At 55.3% G+C, this 24,270-nt stretch overlaps 1 protein-coding gene across 15 annotated transcripts in view; it reads right to left on the minus strand.

The window, feature by feature from the left end:
* Window positions 1-788: 788 nt before the first annotated feature.
* Window positions 789-24,270, minus strand: part of TNS1 (tensin 1) — a 68,790-nt gene continuing 45,308 nt past the window's right edge. For 7 of the 15 annotated variants that reach the window (XM_030488468.1, XM_030488467.1, XM_030488464.1 and 4 more), the window contains 16 exons: window positions 23,729-23,809; window positions 19,655-19,833; window positions 19,259-19,397; window positions 16,819-16,911; window positions 15,868-15,903; window positions 12,257-12,431; window positions 10,750-11,615; window positions 9,308-9,394; window positions 8,499-8,630; window positions 7,976-8,068; window positions 7,345-7,422; window positions 7,171-7,242; window positions 6,924-7,092; window positions 6,608-6,676; window positions 6,232-6,264; window positions 789-5,200 (listed from right to left, as the gene is read on the minus strand). In XM_030488468.1, the coding sequence (XP_030344328.1) occupies window positions 5,056-5,200; window positions 6,232-6,264; window positions 6,608-6,676; window positions 6,924-7,092; window positions 7,171-7,242; window positions 7,345-7,422; window positions 7,976-8,068; window positions 8,499-8,630; window positions 9,308-9,394; window positions 10,750-11,615; window positions 12,257-12,431; window positions 15,868-15,903; window positions 16,819-16,911; window positions 19,259-19,397; window positions 19,655-19,833; window positions 23,729-23,809 (2,447 nt within the window). In that variant the 3' untranslated portion in view covers window positions 789-5,055. The remainder of the gene's footprint in view (window positions 5,201-6,231; window positions 6,265-6,607; window positions 6,677-6,923; window positions 7,093-7,170; window positions 7,243-7,344; window positions 7,423-7,975; window positions 8,069-8,498; window positions 8,631-9,307; window positions 9,395-10,749; window positions 11,616-12,256; window positions 12,432-15,867; window positions 15,904-16,818; window positions 16,912-19,258; window positions 19,398-19,654; window positions 19,834-23,728; window positions 23,810-24,270) is intronic. The other 8 variants (XM_030488478.1, XM_030488470.1, XM_030488472.1 and 5 more) reach the window with 6 other exon arrangements.

Consider the following 24,270-nt stretch of genomic DNA (forward strand, 5'->3'; position numbering starts at 1 on the left):
GTGCTGGCGCCAGGGAAACTGCCGCTGCTCTGGCTGATATTTCTTGTATAATTAAACTCAATCCATCCCAGGGGCTGGGTCTTGGCCACCAACTCAGTGAGGAGGGGAAGGAGTGGAGCCAGATAGCCGGGGGCTGAGGGCTGCGACGGATGCTGGGAATTGTTTTGCGAACACTGGAAACACCAGGCCTGAGACTTTGGGGGAAGTTTTGCCAGGCGCAGAGAGCAAGATGGCTCCAAAAGGGGCAGGAAGTGGGATTTAATGGGAGCAGAGCCCAAAGCACCATCTTGGCAAAGGACTCCATACCAGCATCATCCCATCCCACCCCCCGTGGGAGATGCACTCAAAGGGGATGTCCAGAGCTGGACAGACGGCACCTAAAGGCAACCTGGGAGAAAGCAACAGGATTTGAAGGGCACTCAGTGCCTGTAGGGCACGCTGGAGAGATTCCTGGTAAACAAAAGCCCAAGCTGTAGCTGGAGCCATGTAGGAAGTCTGGGGGCTGCCTGGTTAGCCAGCATCTGGTGAACACAAGCTGCAGCTGGAGGCTGACAAGCAGCAGCACAACCCCTTCTTCCCACGCCCACTCCCCAGCGTCTGTCTGGGGGCCCCAATCTGCCATCGAGGAACAGGGGGAACAACAGCCCAGAGAAAACAAAGCACCCACCGGGGTTCAGGCTTGGTTTGGGTTTGGGTTTTCTTTTCCCCTGTGCGAAAGAACAGAGCATTTATTCCTGCGCTCCCTTCAATTCAAGATATATTTCCAGCAATCCAGACACCAAACTGGCTTTCCAAGCAACAGTGTATTTTATATAACTGATTTTTTTTTTGTTGTTTTTACTTTATAAAGCCATACAATGAACTGCAAAGAATCTGACATCTGTACAATGGGAAGACAACAGCGGAGTCACATTCACACACGGACAGGGTGCGACCGAAGTCATCCTTACACGCGCAACAACATTATGGGCACAAAGATACAAAATATAACGTGGGGTTTTCTTCTTTCCATCTATATAAATACACAGAAATGGGCAAGTCTAAAAGTTTGAAACTGTTCATTAACACTGATTAGCAAATAAATCTGTAACATTCCCAAAGTAACAAAGACAACAACAAAAAAGAACCCCACACATAACACGGCGGTACAGGAACTGCCAACAGAAATGTCGGGTTGCTTCCTTTTTTCTTTTTTTTTTTTTCCTTTTTAAGGAAAATAAAAAATAATTATTTTAAAAAAAAAAAAAAAAAAAAAAGAGTAACCCCAAACCAACCTCGCAATTTGCAAAACAAACGAACGAAATGAAACAAGCCCCTGCGGGCTCCTTTGCTGTCTGATCCTCCTGCCTGCTCCAACGGGAAGGGTTGCCTTTTGTTGATGCTGCCGTCTGGGGTTTTTGGGGCAACTGGTTTCTTTACCTGCCCGACCTGCTGGGTGGGGATTTACTTTGCACTTCAGTTCAGGCAGTTGAACGCACTGGAAAATCGATGCCCGGAGGCTGCGTTGGGTTTTTCTCCCTGCCTGGTTTGTTTTCCATATGTGGTTTGACCACGGGGCAGCCAGCAAATGTTGCATCCAGAGCAACCCCAAACTTTGCTCCATGTATGTGCTTAAACCCGTAAGCCCACAATCTCCACTGGCAATGATGACATGGATTATCCCCCAAAATATCTCCCAGGGGGGGAGTCCAAGACAGCCCCATTGAACAGGAACCCCACATACTGAATGGGAACCCCACATTTTGCACATTGTGGGCACTACCATTTGGGACAGGTAGCAAAGGACACCTCCCTCAAGAGCATTTCCCAACAGACAGCAACATCGACAGCAAAGGAAGGATGGGTGGGAAGGGGCTTCTCCAAAAACAAACCAACACAAAAAGGGCACGTACAACGAATTTACACACGCAAAAAAAAAAAAATATATATGTGGGGAAAAGTGCGTTTTTAAGGATATCTTTGGCAAGAATATATGCAGTTCTTTGTGCAGGAAGGAGGGATGTGTTTGTGTGTGTGAGCGAGAGAGATACCATCCGGCTGCTGACAACGGCAGTGTGATTACAACGAAACATATGCTGGGCTTAACTCGCGCAAGCTTGAATCTCGAATACCATGACTGCATTTAAAAACCAAAGAAAAAAACAAGTAATTGTTTCTGTCCTTTTCATAAGGAAAAAAAATATCAACACTAGATCCCCGCCAGCCCCGGGACCTGGGTGATCCTCAATGCCAGCTGACGGACTCTCCCTGGGACAGAAAGAGTAGTTACACCTAGAACTGTAACTTAAAAAAGGATATAAAGGGGGAAAAAAAAGTGCCTTTAAAAGGAGCTGACAAACACCCGGCTACATCATTGGAAGGTGATTAGCTGTGTGTTAAAAAAATAATATAATCATCAGAGGATTTTGTTAGTGTTCGAGATTTGGATACAGTCTAAATCTTCAGCTAGTGGGTTAGTGGGGAAGCCGTGAGCGGCTCAGGGCCCGAAGCAGGCGTGATGCCAGCGGCAGGTATCTGCTGGGGTCAGCTTTCACGCGACATCTCTGGGGTGCTTAGATCTGCTTTGTTTTTATGGGAAGAAAAAGAGGAATGGGACTTTCAAGCACCGATTTCCGAGGCAGCAGATTAAAATAAAATTACATTATTATCATCTCTTTTCTTAGCAGTGAGAAAACCGAGTCTGAAAAATAGAGGCTTTCAAAAAATATATCTTTATATATCTATAAACACAGTGTTTTCTCTAATCGGTGAATGGCAGGGTGAGGAGATTACGGGTGAGATCGTCTCTCATCTCGCTTGAATTTCGCAGAAGGAGGGAAACATCTAAAATGAAACGGTCTCCACATCCCTGTGGCCAGGGAGCTGGGGAGGGGGAAAGCCTCCCCAGAACCTCCCATCCCGCCACCGTCTCGCAACCAACTCCTCGTGACGCATCCTTTCAGGTTCGCTCCAGTACATCAGAACAGCCTCCATCCGGGCACCCACGCACACACACACATGCACACATACATGCACGCTGGTCACACGCACGCCACCCTGACACGGGAGGGGGCCCCGCGCCTCTTCCCCCATCCGTATTTTGCCTTTCTCTCGATTTTATTTTAACGTGCAGGTGTTTCCCCATGGCAGGGGAAGGGGGCGGATATAATGGGGGATATACGATGAGCAGAAAGCGATATGGCAAAAAATAAATATTTTTGGAGTGTGAATTTAACCTTTTTTTCCTCCTTAAAATTTTGTTAGCTTACAGTATGTCATCAGTACAGCTCATATATATATTATAGCTATCAAGGCAAGGGTGTTCCAAAGGAGAAAAGCTCTCCGGGGGATGGGGGGGCTGCAGTGCTATGTTTCTAAGTTTTGCCCCCAGTAGACTATCTGGGCCACTTTGCACTGAAAACTTCTCCCAAAAGCTCTTGGAGGAAGGTGGAGAGGAGGGGGATATTTGCAGCAGAGGGCTCAGCAATTACCCCACAGCTCCAGCCAGAACGTTCCCCCGGCCGCAAATCTACATCTGTGACCAAAGCATCCTCTGCTCCCCCCCTGGCTACATGAGCTGTGACCTCTGCCTGCTGCCCCCAACCCTGTCTCCCCCCACCACAGTAGCACAGGGGCCCTTCGCCCCTCTCACTCCCTGGCTGACCCTCCTCACCTCCCAAAGCAAAGGGAAAAGCTGACAGCACCGAAGCCACTGCAAAACTACAGTGCACTCAGAGGCACGAGCCTCCAGCCAGCCAGTTCTGGGGGTACATGCGTGCCAAGCAGGGTGGCTCTCGGAGGACGTGTTACCTCCCCCCTGAGCCAAAGTTACCCAGCAACTGCAGGTCCTTTCCTTTTTTCTTTTCTTTTTTTTTTTAAATTTTCTTCCTTCTCTTTTTTTTAACGTTGCCTCCAAAATAAAAGGAGAAAAAAGCGCCTGAGTTACTTGTAGTCATTCGCCTTTCGTGCAACTTGAACGTCCATGCAATTTAAAAACCGCTTGCATGTCTCCAAAGAGTGAGATAGGGGTAGCCACGGGTCCGCTGCTTCGCACAGGGAACCCACCTGTGCCAGCATCCGCTATTATTATAATTATTATTATTATCACAAAGTTTTTTTTCCTCTTTTGGTTGATTTTTTTTTTGTGTGTGTTAAGGTGTGACAGGCCGCAGGAGAAAACTGACAAAGAGGACTAGTGACGGGAGAGGAGGTGACTTTCTGCATCCTCTGGGGAGGTTCCCGGGGAGCATCTGCCTCCCCCAGGCACAGGGCAGCAGGAGCCCCCACACACCTCCTTGCAGGCTGGGGGGCACGAGCACCCCCAGGAGGTGCAGAAATGCCATCACCCCCCTCTCCATGTGGGCTCACAGCAGCTCACCTGCAACCAGCGCTGGGCTCTGGGTTAGTGATGGAGATCAGCCCATGGCCAAGCTCCCCAGGGACAGGACGGATCAGGACCAAGCCCCCCTCCCATCCCCAACAACTTGCCAGGCAGCTGACAGGTTTCAGGAGAAGCACATGGACAAGTGAGGACCCTCCGCTGCAGCCGGGCAAGGGAAGGTTTCCGAGGGCATCTCCTCCAGTGTCCCACAGACCCAGCCACGTTGTTATCTCCTACGGGTCGTTTCAAACACAAAGCAGACGTTCGCTGATCCAGCTGCTGGGATGAAGCATGGGTTTTTGCCGGTTGCCTCTTTTTTTTTCCCCAGATGGAAAACAACCAGTCATGGTCCTGCATTCGGTCCGAAGCGGATGTCAGGACCATAATGCCAAAAGCCTTCGCTTTGGTCACCTTCCCTGTGGTGGGACATGCATCCTGTCTGGCATGCCTTTGTGGCTCTCTTACATAGGTGCGTGGTTTTGGTTCCTCTATGTGTGTGTTTGGCTTGTGTTGAGTTTATAGGGGTTCTGTTGGGTTTGGGGTTTTTTTTGTTGTTTGCTGTTTTCCTCCAGAATTCCAACCCTTTTTTTTCCCCCCAATTCACTTCCCTCTCCCACAATGCACTTCCTCACACTCCTCCTCGGATCAGCTCCAAGTCCTTCTCCAAAATTCAAGAATCACCCGCAAGCATCAGCTTATCTTTTCTGGCCGGAGCCAAGCATGACCCTGGAGACGAAGTTGACAATGGCTGCAGCTGGCTGGTCTGGGTCCAGCTCGGCAAAGAGGTGGCAGATGTTGTCTGTGGTGCTCCCTTGCTTCCTGGCCACGAAGCCGAAGAGCCTGGGTGGGAAGAAGACAGGAGGCTCAGTGAGGTTTGCCAGCACTGCTAATCCAAGGACCACCACCACCCTCTTCCAGCATGGTCTTGTCCACCTCTTCTACATCCACCTCACACAACACAGAGGGAGACATCCCAAACCAGGCTGCATGAAGACCCATCTATTCTTTTCTTTGTTGCAGTTTCACTGACGGTCAGCACTGCGTTTCTATCAGTTCTTGGCCAAACCCCCCTTGCTCTGATCATCCCTGCCACCCTCCCCTAGGCCATCCCCAAGAATGGTCCTTCCGGATGATCACAGCATTGCCTTGGTTTGTGTGATGACTCTTGAAACCACAGAGGTGTGATGGGCTGGCCACTAGGGTAGACCCTGTATGAGAGGAAGGCCATGTGGGGACAAGGGGAGCTGGGTGAGACTATGTGGTTATTTCAATCTGTCTCTCCCCCAGTGAATAAAATGTCCCTTTTTTTTTTTTTAATTAGAACGTGCAAACTCAAGTTATAAATACAGGGGAACAGAATGTGAGACAGGCCCAGGCTGTGGCATTTCTAATTGGGGCAGGGAAATATCCCAGCAGCTGGACCTCCTAATAAAAACCCCTTCGCTAACACAATAGCTAAAATTAGTGGGAATTTGCCCCTGGAAATGGGATCAGCTAGCAGCTCTGTACTCCTGTGGGTCAGAACAAGGAGGACAGGAGGAAAGGAAAGAGCTGGCCGGTGGCTCACAGGCCATCAGCCTAACCCCTGGCTCTGCTTCATAAGCTAGTTCCTGCAGACTCCTCTGGCAGAGTTTCCAGTTCGGCCAGTTCAGGAAGGGCCATGCCTGCTCTAACTGGGAATCTGGGGATGAAAGATGCTTCCCAAGTCCTCATTCTTGGGTGAAACATTCCTGCAGCGAGGAGCTGAGCTCATCTGACAGACAGCCAAGAGGCTGCCCTGCATGGGGCATCTCCCAGCCAATGCTCAAAAAGTGGGAGACACCCTGACAGCGGTTGGGAGGCATCAGCTGGGAAGCACAGAAGGTACTTACTTGGCTGGGCCACTGCCATCAGTTTTAGTCCACCTGCAAGGAGAAGAGGAGGTGTGAGGCATGGTGCATTCTGCACCCCACAGAAAAACAGGGCCATGATGGGGGTCACCACACCAATGCTGGAGGGCCAGCCTGGCTTTGCACAGGCTTGGCTCTATGGAAGAAAAATGTGATGCACCTCTCCTCCAACATGCAGATGCTTAGAAACACCAGGAGAAACTAGTATTGCCCCACAGTATCCAAGGGAAACTTCCATCCCTGCTCTCCACAGAAGCAAGGGGGACAGAGCAAGCAAAGACACTGCTCCTAGCAGCCAGAAGCCTGGGGGAGGGAAAGGGGCAGAGGACATGTGCTTCCCCCAGGTTAGGGCACTCACTTTCGTTCCTGGGGGTCCAGGTTGCAGAAGGTGACGGTGTTGAGGGGGTAGTGTCGTCGGAAGAACAATCTGAAACACAAAGCAGGGAGCGTCAAGGCCGGGAAGCCCCCCCCTCTGCCCTACCACAGTCCAGCCCCAGCACAGGGGACACTCCCATAGGTTTCCCTAGGAAGTTTCAGGAGTCAAGGACAAAGCCCAGCCCCGACCATGACCAGGTTCATGCCACCCCAAGGACATCCTGCATCAACATGCTCCTGGATCACAGCCCCATTGGCTCTGGAGACCCAGGGCCGTGGCCATCGGGGCTCTTTCTTACTTCCTCTGGTTGTCGGTTAAGGTGATGCCTTGTGCAGAGACTTTGAAGTGGACGATGGTAGCGGTGGGCGTGGGGTCGGCCACCAGCGTCTCAGCAACAGCCTTCGCAATGGCCTGGGGGCCTGTCAGCGACTCCATCTCCACTGAGTTGATGAAGAGGACGTTGCAGGCTAGAAAAGGAGACAACAGGCATGGGGTCAGCCAGTGCTCCAAGCACATTCACCTCATGACAGCCCCTCTCTACTCACCCGCACCCTGCTTGAGGAGGTCTGTGGATGAGTTGGTGGCTGACGTGGTATCTTTCTTTTTCTCCATGGGATCTAGAAGACATGGGATGGTTACTACTGCTCCCTGCGTGGAAATCTACCCCATGCTCACAGGCTGTGGGTGCAGATACAATCCCTTCTGGTCCTGGCTCTTACCTCGGTCAGGAATGACCAGCTTGCAGGGCAGGGCCAAGGGCATGATGGAGTGCTGGTACACCAGAGCCGAGAGACAGCCTGGGGAGAGAGGGGAGACGGTCACCATGAGGCTGGAGACACAGCTTTCCCTGGTGTTAGGACATTGCTGCTACAGGTGGATGGCAACAGACTTTTTGCTGGATTTTTTTCACTGTGATCCTAATGCCACATGTGGCAATTCCTCTCACTGAAACCACCATGCCCATAGAGGGCGCAGGGAGGGGGCAGAGATGCCAGGGCCACCTTAGAAACAGGAATGGGGCAGAGGTCCTGATGCAGTGCCTTGGAGCACATTAGCCATGGGATAAATGGAGCTAGGAGGGGAATCCCTGCCCTCCACGCTGTCCAGCAGCATCATTTTTCCTACACATGTGCAGAACGGTACATACCTGTTCATACAGGCACATTTGTATGCACTCATTTCTGCGCATGACCCACGAGGCTCCAAATGCCCACAGGGTTTGATTACACAGGGACAAGTAACACAGTGGGGGCTCTCCCAGGCACCCGACAGGCCTGCTTTGATAGTCCAGCAAAGGCAAGGCTCTCCCAACCCAAGCCCACATGTAGGAAGCATGCTGAGGGCACTCACCAAAATTGGGCTCGTTGGGGCATCCTTTTAGTTTCACACCCCGCGGGCTGGTCTCGATGAGGAAGTGCCTCACCAGCTCATTGGTGATGTCTCCTGGGAAGAGATGGAATGTTCTCACACTAGAGCCACCCTCCTCCAACTAATACTCTGTAGCCCCACATGGAAACCAGTGCTCCAGCTCAAGGGAGGGTTCCCTACCACTCCACACACCCTCCTCAAAACCAGCCCTTTGCACAGGCTCAACCCCAAGCCAGGCTCCCCTGTCGCGTTGGTGGGCTGGGGAGGCTGTGCCCATTTCACTATGTCAAACCCAAGATTCAGATGCCCCTGAGCCCTCCGCAGCTGAGGGTAGAGGGTGTCTGGTGCTTCCCTGTGCCCTGGGAGGGGAGGGCTGGGAGGGACAGATCCTGCCACATCAGCATATATCCAAGGGCATGACTGGCTCAGCAGACACAGCTGCCCTCTCAGCCCGGCCGAACGATGGAAGGCATCTCAGCGTGGGATGGAGAACGGCACACAATACCTTTCTTGTTCTGCTGCATGACCGTGGGAGGTGGAGAAGCTACTTTCATGGCAAGGCCGTAGGCTCCCCGGAAGGAGTGGCTGTCTCGGATGATGAAAGCCCCCGGCTCCCTGTCCTTCAGTAATGCGATGGCTGCAGGAGAGAATGGCAGACCTCAGAGCCAGCATGGTGAGAGCCAACATGACCTCCAAACCCTGCAGGTGTGGGTCAGGACAGGGCACCCCAGCTCCATGGCCTCACAGTCAGACACTGCAATGTTACTGTCCCCACTGCACATCTGGATGGGGGTCTCAAGTTGGACTGTCGCCAGGCAGGGGCTCGTGTACCCCCAGCTCCACTGCCCTTGTGCAAGCATCTCAGAGCATCCATTCCCACCCAGCCCAGCTCTGAGCAGCTGAACACTAGAGAGCAGGCAGGGACCAGGGACCAAATGCTGGGACCATGCCCCTGAAGGTACCTTGTCCCCTTCTTGTTCTCCCCTCCTGTTTTAACCATATCTCCAACACCCCTCTGAGCTCACTCAACTCAAGATCTGAGTGCTCTGTACCCCAAACTGCATAGATCCACTGCACGCTGCAGGGACCAGTGCTCCTCCACCAAGGAGAAGGTTGGCAAGCCCACATCATGCAAGCCTGCAGCTGAACTGGGCTTCAACCCCACTCTGCAATGGTCTGAGCATCCACAATACACCCTCACTCCTCACCCAACCCCTAAGGAAAATCTTTGCTAATCCCTGTGGTCCCAGATACACCCCAACTCCTAACCGTGGCTCACTCAACCATATCCTTTGCCCTGTGCCATCTACCCACCCTGCTCCCTGGAGATCTCCGGTTTGTACCAGTACTTGGAAGTGTCCTGCACAAACTTGACATTGGCACGAGTCTCAGGGCTGATGTCTGCAAGGAAGGGAAGAGAAAACAAAAGTTTAAAGATGCTGTATCTAAAACCCAATATGACTTTTCAGCAAATCTAGCTAAAGCATTAATACCTCTACCTCCTTTCGGCCCCAGCACATTGGTTTAACCTCAACCCAACCCTCCATACCCAAAAGGCTGACCATCACTGGGAGTTTATGGGGCTGCTGAGCATCTAAAGCTAAATCTAAGCGCAAGGGCCCTTGAAGGGATGTGCGTCTCATGAGTTTCTTTGCCACACAGCCAGAAACAAAATGGGAATTCATCGTTTAAAAGGGAGCTGGGCAGGTGAAATGAAAGCTGTCAGAGGAAAGAGATTATGTCCAACCAAGAGGGTGGTGGGAAGATCTTCTGACTTCAAAGGACGTTCACTGCTCTCTAACGTTCAAGATTTGGCTCATCCATCATAAAAATAAACTCCTTCCCTGACCTTTGCTCTGTGCAGAGGAACTGGACAGGTTGACCTACCTTGGGGAAAGCAGCCCCAGCCCAACCCTGCCTCACTCAGTGCCCATCAGTGGCACAGCCCCGATGAGAGCCGGTCCTCTGGCCATGAAGCTGTTGCTTTGCTGGGGCAACATTTCCAGCCACCTGCTTGCCAAAAAACCCAAGCAGACAACGCAGAGGGCCAGACAGCATCTCTGCTGGAGACGTGTTATCAGCCCTCTGCAATCTGTCACCTTCAGAGGGGCGGGGGGCTTGCTCCCCTCCCCAGCCCACTCACTAATTGTTACAGGTTTTAATGGCTCATGCTTCCCCGCTGGGAAAGGTCCCCAGCCACAGCAAGTCACGGGGCTGGGGCGGGCGCCAGTGTGCCCACAAAGGGCTGCCTGCTCGGCAGCAAAACCGGCCCGGCAGCCAGAGCCACTGTTACCCCATGGCTTTATTCCCCTGGTTCTATCAGTCCGATCTTGGCGTCACCAAGGTGTCCCGTAATGGAGCCAGCAAAGGCGTTCCAGGCGCAGTGGCACCCAGGGCACAGCACACCATTTGAAATGAGGAGGCAGAGCCACAGCAGGGTAAAGCTTGCTGGGAACGGGGCCAGGAGGTCAGCGCATCCCCACGGCAGAGAAAAGCTGCCTCCGGGTGCTTTGATCTCCCTGTACACAACTCTGGGTGCTGTTTATGGCAGCAATGTCATGTCAGTGCTTTTCCTGTTTGGATTTGCCAGAAAGCACAGGAAATGGCCCAAGACAGTGCCGCCTGTGCGCGGATGAGCAGGAGAGGTAAATCAGGACACAGCTGCAACCCCTTCTCCACCAGCCGGTGAGGAGGAGGATGGGAGAGAGCCCCAGTCAGGGCAGGGGGACACAGGGACCTCCGAGGGCATCCCTTACCTGGCATGGAGAACTTGGAGAAGTCCGGCAGGGTGTGGAAGGTGACGGCGCTCCCACCGCTGGGGCTGGACATGCCGCTGGAGAGGGGTGAGGACGCCTTGCCATTGACAGTGGCGTAGTTGGGAAGGCTGTTGGAGCGGTCCCCGGCCGACATCCGCCGCTTCTCAGGCAGCGCGGGCTGCGGCGTGGGGCTGCCCTGGTGGTACGCAGCTGAGTCCGGGGAGGAGGAGTGCGGCGTGCTCGTGCCGGGGTAGTACGCCGGCGAGACAGGGAAGGACGGCGTGGAGGGAGGCTGGTAGCCGGAGGAGCTGCTCTGCCGGGACAGCGTCGGGCGCCTCTCATCCGGGCTGGGGTAGCCATACAAGGGGCTGCCGGGGGGGACGGCTGCTGCGGTTTGATGCCTGGCCAGGCTGGGGCTCCCTGGTGAAGCCACCAGGTTGCCATGGGCCGCCACAGCGTGTCTGCCCAGCCCGGGGCTGCCAGGAGTGCCGCTCATGGCAGGGTTGATGGCTCTTCGCCCAAAGCCGGGGCTGGGTGGTGTGTTGGTAGCCACTGTCCGGTGCAGGGTGCGGGGGCTCCCTGGCAGGACGTGAACTCCTACCACATTGACCGGTGACTGCGGACGAGCTTGGGGGTCTGGCTGGAGGGCAGCGCGGCTGTCAGGGTAGTCGGGGCTGGAGTATGATGAGCCCAGGCCCCCGCCTTGGACCATTGCAAAGGAAGATGGAGATGAGTTCTGGTAGCTGCTGTGACCAGAGGGCATCTGCGAGCTGACAGGTGACCGGTAAACCGGCTCGATCGAGGCATGGGGAGGTGTAACCGTGCCATGGGGGCTGCCCTCTGAGGCGTAGCTGCGGAGGGAGGCCCTGAGGAGAGGTGAGGAGAAGGAGGATTCAGTTCCACTGCTCATTCCTGCTGCTGGCTGGCACCTTCCTGCAAGTGGTAAACTGAGGCACTGTGCTAGCAAGCTGCTCAGTTGTTCAGAGGCAATAGTGGGATGGGTCCTGCCAGCTGCATGAAAGCAGCTAGAAGCAGCTTTAGTTCCACCATGCACCCCAGTTCCGTCTCAAAATACAACTTGCTGGGATACAGAGCCTTTTTCCAGCTCCTCTCCCAGCAAAACACTAAAATAGTTTCTCCCTGACAGTCTTGCGAGGCTGGGCTGATGCAGGACACCTCATGGGCAGCATTGAGAGGGGACAGGGGCTATGGCTTTATCACACCACAGGGGACCAATGCTCAGCCTAACCCAGGGCTAGGGTTTAGCACAGACCTCATGCCTCCTTCCACCTCAGGGCCTAGGTTCCTAGCAAGATGCTGCTGAGGTCTATTGACCCAGCTTTGTGTTCACAGGGCAGTGAACCAATGGTTGACCAGGACCGCTAAACCTCACATGCCGAGATGGGGGTCCTTCCAAAAGCAATTTCAATGTGGGAGCAACACTCTGCACCCAGCAGGGTTTGACCCCGGCCCCACCAGCCCTGGGGACTTGCTCCTAGTGCCTTACCCGTCCACACTGTGAATGGGGCTGCTGGTGGAGACAGGGCTGGGGGCAGTGAAGGAGTTGTTGAAGGTGCCGCTCCTGGTGGGAACCTCCGGGCCCACGGGCTGGGCGGTGGGCAGGCTCCCTCCCCTGCCTGTTGTGGCTGTGCGGGCCACGGACTCAACGTAGCTCCTGGGCTCTGCAGCAAAAGAGAAGGGGAAATAGATGAGCCCACAGCTCACCGGGAGAGGGCCATGCCCTTCCCAGTATCCCCATTTCAGCCAGTGAAGCTGCTTAGCTGAGCTCCTCCAGCTCCACATTTCCCCCATTGCTCTTCCCGCAGGGGCTGTGCAAAAACAAATGTGGTTCATCTGGGCCTTTAGGTTGCTCCAAGGGGTGCTTGAAGGCCCCAGCCAGGGCACAGGGAAGGGGATCATGCCCACCCTTTTTCCTGAGGAGCACATGGGACCACAGTTCCTTCCCACGCCACAGTTCTCCACCCTGCTCTGAGTCAGTGTCCCTCCCTGCCTGGGATGCCACACAGCATACGTTGTGCTCCCTGCTCATCCTCAGCCCCCAAAAATAGAGCCAGTGACACTGCTCAGCCTGCGCTGACTCACGCGGGACTGATGATGATGACCTGTGGTCCCTGCCCTCTGCGGGCCACCTCCGCCAGCCACCTCCAGCAGCAAACCAGAGAGCGGCTCCAGATATTTCCACTGCAGCATCCAACACTGTCACTCCCAGCCCAGCTTGAAACCGGAGCCCATGAGCATGACCAAGAATAGCAATTTTCCTTTGGAGCTGCCAAGCTGTCCCGTGCCAGGAGCAGTTGGCTAGGCTGGCCATCACCAGCCACAGTAGCCACCAGACCCAGCCTCCCTCCTCCCTCTCCCCTCTGCCTTCTGCTCCATCCAGGCTGGTCCCCATCCCTATGATAGCTCTTTAGCCCTGCCAAAAGCTGCTCAGGAGGAAGGGACTGCAGCTTCAGCCCTGTCCCCCCCATTCCCCCACAGCTGTGTTACACCTCAGCTGGCATGTGCCACCCACTGCCTCCGAGCTGGGGCACAATGTCCTAAGCAAGACCTGCTGGCGTCAAACACTATGGGCTGGGCATCCTCGCAATACCCTCGCTCCAGGCTGACCATGCCTGAGGCAGCTCTGCAATAGTAATTAGCATGACAAACATTACTATTATTATTATCATTATTATTAATATTATTAGTCATAACAGCCAGGCTCCAGCTAAGTCTGCCGGCCAGCCAGCCTGCTCACAGCCAGCAACGCCAATGCATAGCTCCATGTTCAGTGCCAGACTAAGGGGCTGCAAGGAAAGAGACTATCACAGGTCCCCCTCCTTCCCTCACATCATCTCTGTGCCATATCCCCCCACAGACAGGAGAGGATGACTCCATCCTTTGGGCTGATCTCCTTGCCCAGCCCTGCTCAACCACCCCAGGAAAGATCTGAGCCAAAACCAGACCAAGGACCTCAACATGGGCTGGGTACCAGCATCCAAGGCAGCATACGTGGCTCTGAGTGACAGGGATGAAGCACTGCCCAAGAGGATGCCCAGGGCAGCTGCAAGAAACTCACTGCCGCTTGGGTAATTAAATTAATTTCACAGCTACTCACTTTTCTCCCCTAGCTCCCCACCCCAGACTAAAATTAGCCAGACAGCACATATGAGTCAGCCTGCAAGAGGTTAAGACCAAAGGGCTGCAAAAATGCCAGCCCCTCCTGCAAAGGTAGGGGCTGACGCAAGGCGGGAGATGGGGGCTCAGGGAGGGGGGACAACATACGTGTGCCACAGTGAGGTGTGTGACCATGGGCACGGGTTGAAGTCATTTGGTTCAATATGGGGAAAAAAAGGAAGGGAAAAAAAAGAGGAAGTTTCAAGGCAGAATTTTTTTAGGTTGAAAAATCCTATCCTGCCTCCTGGTGTTTTCTTGGAAGAGGCTCCGGAGACGGGAAGACGGTGGGAGAATAGGGAGGCTGTGAGTCACCAGGGAGGTGGGCAGCGGTTTGAGAATCCTGAATCCAAGCTGGGCTGCACTCCAGCCAGGAATCACCAGAGCTGCGACTGCGCAGGGTAGTTGTAAAACCTCCTCGGAGGTGGCAGCCAGACCCCAAGCTCCTGTGCTGCCAGAGCATCCTCCAGTCCCAGGCACAGTCCAGCCATGAGGGCTGGGATCTGCTGAGCAGGGCCTGGCAAGGCAGGGATCCTCTGGGCTCTGCAGCTGGGTGCAGAGGGTGCTAAGCCAAAGCTTTGTCAAGCCAAAACGCAGGTCCCTCCTCAGGACTGCAGATTTAATGCCCCCAAAAAACCATCATGTTATCAGAGAGGATGAAGCAGAGCAAGAGGCTGGTAGTGGCCACTCAGTTTGGCCAGTGAGGGGTCACTGGATATTCTTGGTCTGGGTCAACCACCATGCAAGCAGCTGAGTACCACAGGAACAGAGCAGCAGTGCAGCCTGAGTTCCTGAGGGTTTGGTGAGAAGGAGAAGCGATATTTGGGTGTTTGGAGGCTTAAAGCTGGACAAAAATGGTAAATCTAGGGGGGGACCTAGGAGGGAAAAGTCTGGCTTTATCACAGCTTTTCATCCTTCAATGTACCCAAAAAGCCATCGCTGAAAAATCAGCTCTGGAAGCAGAACATTTTCTTTAAGTAAATATTTTTTAAATATTACACAACATTCAGGTTTGGGTCATGTGCATTTTAAGGAACTCCCAAGCAGAAATGCTGACAGCTCCCTGAGCCACGAGAAGCATCACAAACTTGCCAAAAAGAGACATCCTCTCCCCAAAACCCATATTAAACACAAAATTCCCCATTCTGGCCTCAAGGGCCCAAAGTGCCAGTAAAAAAGAAAGCAAAACCCAACAACTGTTAGATTGCATGTGGCGCTCCAGGGAATCACACTCACTCCCAAAGCCTCTGTGCCCTCCAGGAGACGTGCCACCCCAGAGCACACAGTGCCTCCTCCTCCATCAGCACAGCCACTCCCGAGCTGACGTTCCAGATCAGCCCCATCCTTGGCATCCCGAGGGAGGCACAGCCCAGAGTCAGGAGAGGAGGGGGAATCTGGGCAGCCTCCCGGCTGGCAGAGGATGTGTACTGACCACCGGCGCTGCACTGCTGCCCGGCCGCTGAGCCGGCAGCACACTGGTGGCCTCTGTGCCTGCTGATCTTTTGTGCTGCACTTGGGTTTATTTTCGCTCCAAACAGCAGCAGCAAAGCCAGAAGGGGAGGGCGAGAGCCCAAAACCGGGGTTGGTGCTCCCAGCCCCCTGACAGGCTCATCCGAGGCTGGCCACAGCGTGCCAGCATCCCAACATGCCATCAGGAAGGATGCCATACACCGACAAAGAGCTCTCAGCCCCCATGGACGATTGCCACTCAATGTGACAGGCCTCCAAGTCCAATTTGGACATCAGGGAATCCAACCACAACATAAGACATGATGTTCCCCTTTTCAAAAGGGAGCAGATGGACAAGACTAAAGCTCCTACATCCCTGAGGAACGGTGCAGGGAAGGCTGCTGGCACAGACAGCTAGAGCCTGCTCTGAGCAACAGTCCCAAGAGTGGGGATAAGTAGGGCAAAGAGAGAGAGAGAAAGAAAAGCCTTTCTTACCTTCTCCAGAGTCACCGCCCGCCTCCCCTTCTACCTCTGGGAGATGGAGGGGCAGGGGAGCGATGGGAGTGGGAAGAGGAGGAAGAAGTAAAGTGTGAGACAGAAAGAAAGAGAAATCAGAGTTAAGCAGCTTTTCCTTGCTCAAGCAGGGGCAAACGGAGCACAATGGAGAGCCCCCCAACTCCCAACACTGCACCCCAAACTGGACCCCTGGTCTCGGACACCGCCAGGGTCCACCTGGGCATCCCAGAGATGATGTCCAAATTCCAAAAGGCTGGGTTTGGGTGGTGAAGAGGAACAGCCAAGCAGGGCACCACCATGAAGGGCTGCTGCAGGAAGTCCAGCAAGCACCAAGAAAGCATCAGCTCGACCTTGGGGGCAGACCAAAAAGGGTCTTGCTGGGTGGGCTCAGCCAAGCCAGCCCCCCAGGCTCAGCTGGGTTTCGGGGAGGTTATGCTCAGCCCTGAGATGGTCCAAGAAGGGGCCCTGGGTGCTGGGGAGCAGCAAGGTCTGGCTTGAAAGGCTGCTCTGGGATGCATCCCCGAGACAGCGGGGCCTTTGTACCCAGGACCGCTCTCCAGAATGGAGAAGGCTCTGGATACTGTTCCAGCTGACAGGCCTGGCTCCTGGAGAGCAAACCTTCTCCAGCTGTGCTGGGGAGGTGGATGGAGGGGGTGAAGGAGCGAAAAATATGGGGCTGGGCAGGAAGCAGGACCTGAGGGTTATCCATCCTCCATCACTGAAGACCCTGCTGGGCTGAGCCCCCTGGGGCATCACCGACCTCCCCCTATCCTCACACAGCCCCAGAGTCCCCACAGGACGTGACAAAGACTCCAGGGCTACCTGGTCCCAAAAGTGGGGGCAGAAGTGCATTCTCCAGCCAGGGGACCTTTCTGTGGGTATCCTCACAGACACCCCCAAACCACCTGCAGCCCCCATGCCCACACTCACCTCCCACTGGATGCAGGAGGATCTCAGCCGGGTTGTGGGGTTTCAGCCCCAGTGCTGAGAGCGGGGTCTTGGCCAGGCCGGGCGGAGAGCGCACTGTCAGCATACGGAACACAAGAGCATTAGTGGAAGGGTGGGAAGTGAAGCTTCAGAAAGGCTGGAGCTGCCCAGGAGTTCGCAGCCCCCATGACCTATCCCACCCACCAGATACAATGGGGGATTGCTGTCCTTGCATAAAGCAGTGCCCCAGAGAAGGACACCAATCCCCCTTCTCTGCTTAGGAGAGGGCACAGGGCAAGAGGCGCCTGGGAACAAGAAGCCTGCCATTATCACAGGGCTGCCAGGATGGAGAAAGGGGGCAATTCCCACCAGCGCCCAGACCCCATTTCCCAGCACCATCCCCATGAAGGAATGGTCCCACCATCTACAAAGGCATGAAGCCTCTTTCATTGTCCCTGTGTAAGCAGCCATCCCCCCAGCCCTTACCCCTGCCTCTGCTGATCCCCACATCTGGTTGAGCTGGGACGAGGCTGTCCCAGAGCAGCTCATTACCCCCACGGAAGGGACAGCAGGACTGCCACCCACCACCACCACCACCATTCAGAACAGCTCAACGGGCGGGTGAAGATGTTCACACAGAGCATGTTCCCTGAGGGGTGACAATGAACACACGAGGTCTGCACTCCTGTGCCCATATGTACATACCAGAAGGAGCTGCATATGTACATATGGCTATGGTATGGATGCACCATCAGTGAGAGGCAGCAGGGTTTCATGGGGCAGGGCCAACCTCCCCCACCAAATGTGCCTCCTCTCCCCTCCTTGCCCCATCTCCCCAGTGCTGCATGACCCCACACCAGGGGAGACGCCAGGTCTCGTCTCCAGCAAAAGGCAGTGGAGGGCACAACCCTCCAGCAGCATTTGAACATCCCCGACTGGCGGCACAGGCACGGTGCCTGCAGTGAGGCCGGGAGGCGGTGGGTGGTGGGAGCTCCAGAGGAAAGCCAGACCTGAGCCCAGGTCCCCCCAGCAGCCTGGGGCCAGAGCAGCAGAGCAGCCGAGTCCCTGGGAAACCAGACGGCAGCACCTTCCCCAGCGGGTGCCTCACTTCCCCACATCTGGTCAGCCACAAGTCGCGAGGTTGGCTGAGGAGCAGCGGGGTCCTGCCAGGGACAGGAATTGTTCCGGGACCATCATCTCCCCATGGAGGGGAATCACTTCTGTATCCCCCCAGCGGCACTTTGGCAAAGCTTGCAAGCCGTAGCTTCAAACTTCCCAGGCCTCCCCAGCTGGCGTTGGATAAGAAGCACTGCCTCTGGGCCACGTCCCCAGCCAGGCTGTTCCTCTCACTTCTGCAAGTGAATCATCCCCCAGAACAAGCCACTGTCGCACTGCCAAGGAGCTGCTGCCCCAGGGCCAAGCTCTGTCCCCTGGAACAACAGGGCCATTTCCGAGCTACCAAGCGCCTCGGGGATGCTCCCACACTCCTATCACTGCATCCCACGAGACCAGGCTCAAACGTCAGTGGGTTGCACGAGAGGAAGGAACAGCAGCAGCGCAGGACAAAATATCCTTGAGCTCCACAGGCTGAGCTATGGGAGGCACGTTGGCTCCATTATGACCTTATGACCAGGACGTGGTATCAGAGCGGGCTGCATCCAGCCTCAGCCCTAGAGCATCCCTCAGCCTTCAGCCTACAAAAATGGGGGGGGGGGCTGCTGTCTTTTTGATGGGGTTCCCAGTTGCCCAGCTGCTCCGTTGCACTGGTCCAGCCCAAGTCATGCTCTGCTGACTTGAGGCTGCTCATCAGGGTTCATCATTCGAGCCGGTCACACAAACCCGGTCCACACAAACCCACCACAGCTGTGCAGTCAGGGTTAGCCAGAAAGGAAGCATGCTGCACCAGAGGTGTGGAGACAAGCTGCATGCAGAGGGCTGGCATCTCCCAGCCTTTTCCCCCTCCTGTCTTGGAACAGCAAGCAAGAAGTGGCATGCTGTGTGAGGGTCTGCCTGAGCTCACTCCTGGTCTCCAGTCCTGCCTGCCTCCCTCCCACTCGCCTGCTACCGGAGCCTCACTGCCCTTCTTGCCACACTAGTAGGAAAGATGGGGAGGTGCACGACTAGGACAGGGTGAAAGGATGCTGTGTTTCAGGCCCTGCCTCTCTCCTTATCCCAGCTTGGGATCCCATCGAAGAAATGCCCCAGTAAGTGGAGGGTAGAAAAAAGCTGAAAGGAGGGTGCCAAGCATGGAACGCTGATGGCAGCGTGGTGCGGATGGCAGTGCAGTGCTGATGGCAGTGTGGAGTGGTGGGATGCAGAGGAGAGGAGTGATTAATGTGGCGGTGGGTGTCTGGAGCCCGGAGCTGTCTGACCCTTGTCGAATTTCTGGCTTGCCAAGAGCCACCCACCGAGCCCCAATGCCTCCCGGAGCCGCAGCACTTACAGGGATCAGAGCAAGGGGTTTGTGGTGAGATGGGGAAAGCTGGGGTGGGGGGAGAAATCTCACCGCCGCTGGAGGGTGGGCTGGTGGGGGAGGCACCCTCCATCTCTTCAAAGGCTTCTTTATAGCTGTGGAGGTGAGGCTGGAGAAAGCAGGAGAAAGGGTCAGTCCCGTCGCTATGATGGGCACAAACCTCCAGGAAACCCCAGGAAGGGAGCAGAGGAGGCAAAGGGAAGGTTTTAACTTCCTCCCTCCTAGGCCACCACCACCACCACAAAAAGGACCCCCAACCCTTCAGGGTGCTGCAGATGCTAACCAATCCTTCTCCCTCCCCAGAGGCATCTGCTCCCCCCACATCAGCCACCCCACCACCCCAGCATGCCCCACACCCCAGCACACCTCTTTGGGCCTTCCTCCGGGGTTGGCCGCGATGGTGCTGACCACCTCGGGTGAGAGGACGGTGGGGCTGCGGGGCGAGCTGGGCTCCGGGGAACTCTTCTCATAGTGGCTGTCGCTGGGGGTCCGCTTGCGGGCAGGGACCACAGTATCCTCCAGGGGCTTCTCCCGGGACTGCACCCCTGCAGGGCAAGCACAGGGCAGGAGATGGGTGAGGAGCTGCTGGCCAAGATGGGGACCAGCAGGAGATGCTCCGGGGCTGATCTGAGAGATCTCCCCAGGGCTGTGTGCTCTGCCCAGCAGAGATGGCAGCTTCGGCACCTAACCCTGGGACCAGCATGGCCAGTTTTGAGCGGAAGCAGATATACCCTACGGTGGTGCCCCAGGGCCAAGCAATAAAGCAAGGCAGGGTTATGGCTAGTGGCTGAATCACTACGCTAGACCTCCCAAGCACCAGGAGACTTGGGTTCAGAGACAACCTGTAGCAACGGGTGCGAGGGGCACGAGCATCCTGCGAGCAGCCCCGGCAGCCCAGCCACACAGAGCTGGGGAGGACCAGGACCCCTCAACAGCATCTCAGTGGCAGAGGGACGAATCCCCCAGCACCACATTCAGTTGCAGTGCTGCTCCGCATCCAGTTGTGGCTTCAACCACAGAGGGGAAAAAGCCCAACTTTGTGAGTCCTCAATGCAGAGGGAGAACTGGGTCAGGAGGAAAGACCTTCATGAGGTTCCCTGCACCAGAGGCATCGCGCAGGGAAACTCAACAAACCACTGCTGATCTACTCTCAGCACAAAGTCCTCCTAAAAGGGGAGATCAGCATCTCCTCTCCATCTCTCCCCAGACCTCCTCCCCAGACCCCAGTGGCCAGGAGACACCAGTGCCCACAGCCACCACAGGGAGGGGAAGAAGGGAACAAGTAAGTCACCGCAGGAGAATGGGCTTCTCCAGGCTGTTAGGGTCTAGTACCTCCCACTGGTGATTCTCGTGGGCTGGGATAAAACTCAAGAATGGGGACAAAACTAGCACAGGGCACGGGGGCATGGGGAGTTGGGATAAGGGGTGCAACCCCAACTCTCTCAGCACCCAGTGGGGGGGCTGAAACACACTCGTCACCCCATCTCGCCTAATGAAGAGGTTAATTAGGACTCATGGACAATAGTGCTAGGTTTGGCGCAGGGGAACTGTGCAGAACATCACAGGCACAGCAGGAGCCCACTCCTCCCCGGGACCCTCATAGCAGCAAGGTGACCCCAGGTGTCAGCCCCATCAGCTGACAGCACTGTCCGCTCCACCTTTCCCGCAGAGCCAGGGAGCGCTTGCACTCCCCTTGGCCAGTACATTGGGAAAAAAAAAAAAAAGAGAAAAAAAGGGATAAAAAAAAAAAAAAAAAAAAAAAGGCCAGCATCACGCTCCAGGAAATGCACTTTTCAAACACCAACTCCTTTCCCACGGGCTGGTGGAGGAAAACCAGCCATCAGCTGCTTCCCCTCGCTCCCCGGTGGGACCCACGCCTCACGCCTGGTGACCTCCCCTCTTCACCGCCCCGCTCCAGCACCCTGCACCAGAGCTCTGCTGGCCCCAGGGAAAGGGCTCGGAGCTGATGGAGGGCTGGGAGCAAGAGAGGGAGGGAGGTGTCCTGGGTGCATTTCTAAATAATCAGCCCAGTGAATGGCAACAACAATAAACCCATGGCTCTGGGGGGAGAGGTGGCCAGGCTGCGAGGCAGGGGACCCGAGCCAATGGGGCCGGCTCCAGCCACGGAGGCGGCCTGGAAAATTCCACTAAGAGCAGCTTTGAAACACAACTCCCGATCCCTTCTGCAGGTGTTGGCGGGCGCAGGAGATGGACAATAAAAAGGCCCATGGAGGGGACAGGGGGATGGAGAGGGTCCCTGGGAAGCTGCCCTGCAGGCATGGGCAGCAACACATAGGGCCATCCTATATCTTTTGCCCTGCACTTCACTTCAAAGTAATGAAGCCCAGAGTTGCGAGCATAGGCAAGAACAAAATGTTCAGGAAAATAAAGCAAACTCTTATTTTCTTTTTGTCCTTCCACTTTGTGCACTGTGGGGTGTTCTGCACACTGCAGGAGCATCACCAGGAGCATCGCTTGGCCCATCCCAAAGTGAGCTGCAGGGATCAAGCACTGCAGAGAGGCAGGGTCTGGCTCCTTGAGTCATGCATGCCTGCCTTGTTTTGCATTTTCCACTTGGGAAGCACAAAGCAGCTTGTCAGAGCCCAGCTTTCAGTGCACATCACACATTTGCAGCGTGCAACCCCCTGCTCCATCCCTGGGGCTGCATGTCACCCAGCCATGGGGTGCTGGATGTGGCCCATCAGGACACCCAGGAGCTCACCAGGTTTTGGCTGCTCCGCTCCACAGACATGGAAAGCAACCAGGGCTGAGGGGGAAGGAGGGAGGAGAGGGGAAAAAAGGGACTCATTGTTCGGGAGCAGAGAGTGGGAAACTTCATGGGCCGCTCGGAGCAAAGCCTGGAGGAAACCCAGGCTCTAATCATGGCTCCCCCGGCCCCCCAACTAATTTATGGGCTGGAAACTACACTTGAAAAACAAACTCTCCTTTCCCCTGCTCAGTGTGCCCCCTCAGCAGAGGTACAGCCTCCCTTAGACATGGTACCACCACCAGCTCCCCAAGGATGCCCTGCCTAGCTGGGGGCGGGGGGAACGACACACACATGTTTCCCATCATAAAGGGGGAACAGCAGCCTGCACCCCGCTCCTCACCCCCACCACCTCTGGCACTTCCACCCCTTCTGCTGCCCATTTAGCTCTGTAACCTGGCAGCAACCCTCCCCCAGCAAGGTCCTGCCCTTGGACCCAGCACAGCTCAGCTTGGACTCAGCACAGATATAGGGCTGGGGAAGGGCAGGAGCACAACAGCAGGGGAGTAGGAAACAGGAGGGTAGTTTTGCAGCTGGGGATCCAGATTTCTACACAAAATCAGAAGGCAGCTGCTTTTTGAGCATGAGATGCTGGAGCTACTGCCAGGCAAGATCTGGGTGATACCCCCACAATGCAGAGGAGAAGGCAAACCAGCATCCCATGGCCCTCGGGATGTGGCATCCAGCAGTTAAAGCCATATGGGGACACATGATGCCCAGGGAAAAGAGAGATACCAACTGGCTCCCCACCTGCATGAGGAACAGCAGCAGACATTGCCCTGTACCTCTCTCCATTGCCTTGTACCACCCTTCAACAGAGCCCAACTCGACCCGTCCACCAGGCACAGACACATCTGCTCCACACCTCCCATCCTGATCACCACAAATGGCCGTGACAAAATACCTTACCCTGCACTGAGGACTGGGAGGGTTCAAACCTCTTTGATCCTCCCAGGGAGAAACCCAAGGTGCCAGTGGGGAGAGAAAGGCCACTCAGAAAGCTGGTGACTCTCCAGCCCACTCTTTGCCACCAGCCCTTCTCCATCCCCCTCCTTCTGCTTGCCTTGGGTCAAGTGGGTGCAAACCAAGCACCAAACAGGTCCCCAGCACCCACCACTCAGGGCAGACTCACCTCCAAGGAGCAAAAGTCCTGGGGTCTGTGGAGCTGACCCCAGCCCTTGTCTCACGGAGGGGTGAGCTACAACAAGGGCAAAGCTTGGCAGGGGTGGAGCAAGGGTCTGGATCTGGCCCAGCAGTGAAACCCCAGCAGAAAGAAATGGATAAGATGTAAAATCAAGTGTGGAGGGCAGGGGAGGCTGTACCCAGGGCCAGGGGCTTCCCCATCACTGGGAGAGGCCGAGGGGGAAGCTGAGCATCACTCTGCTGAGAAAGCAGATCAATCCTGGAGATCGATCTAACCCTAACCCTAACTAACCCTAACCCTAGTTAGATCTGGGGAATGGTCTCCCAAACCTCCCCCCATCACACATCCATGCAACACACGGAGCACTCAGCATGCAGGGATAGGGAAGGAAGGAGGGATGAGGACAAAGGAAGGAGAAGAAAGAAGAAGGGAAAAGGAAGGATGAGAAGGAAGAATGGAGGACAGGGAAAAGTAAGGGTAGATAGGGAAGGTTCAAGGACAAGGAAGGAAGGAAGTGGAATGAACAAACCAGAGAAGGACCGTTGCTTGTTCAGAGGAGGACGGGGGACTTTGGTGCTCTTGCTGAGGTTCCTGAGCCTGGCGTTGTATTCTGCCAGTGTACCAGGACAGGGAGTGCAAGGAGGGTGCAAGGTCACAGGGGACAGACACAGTCACCCATAGGGAGAAGAGGGGGCAGACAGGACAAAAGTCACGAGATACAATAGGGACACAGAGAGAGAGAAAACAAGAGAAAATATTAGTTAGGCTCCAACAAATGAGCCTGGGGTCGCTTGGGGTCTGAGGGAACTCAGACCCTGCTTGGAGCTGCTTTCCCATCACCCAAACAGCCTGCCTCCAGGCACCACCACTCAAACCCACATGGGAAATCAATGGTGGCTCCCAACCACACACAGCCTTGTGTTGTGCAATGCCACAAATGCCCCATCACCATCCCCTTGGGCATGGCACCATGCCTAAGCGTCTCCATCATGGGACAAGAAGAGATGACCCCAAATGCCCCTCTGGGAGATGAGTGGGACCTGAAGGACAGCAGGACCGGTTCCTCTCTGT

Source organism: Strigops habroptila, chromosome 5, assembly GCF_004027225.2.
Source record: "Strigops habroptila isolate Jane chromosome 5, bStrHab1.2.pri, whole genome shotgun sequence".
Classification (NCBI taxonomy): domain Eukaryota; kingdom Metazoa; phylum Chordata; class Aves; order Psittaciformes; family Psittacidae; genus Strigops; species Strigops habroptila.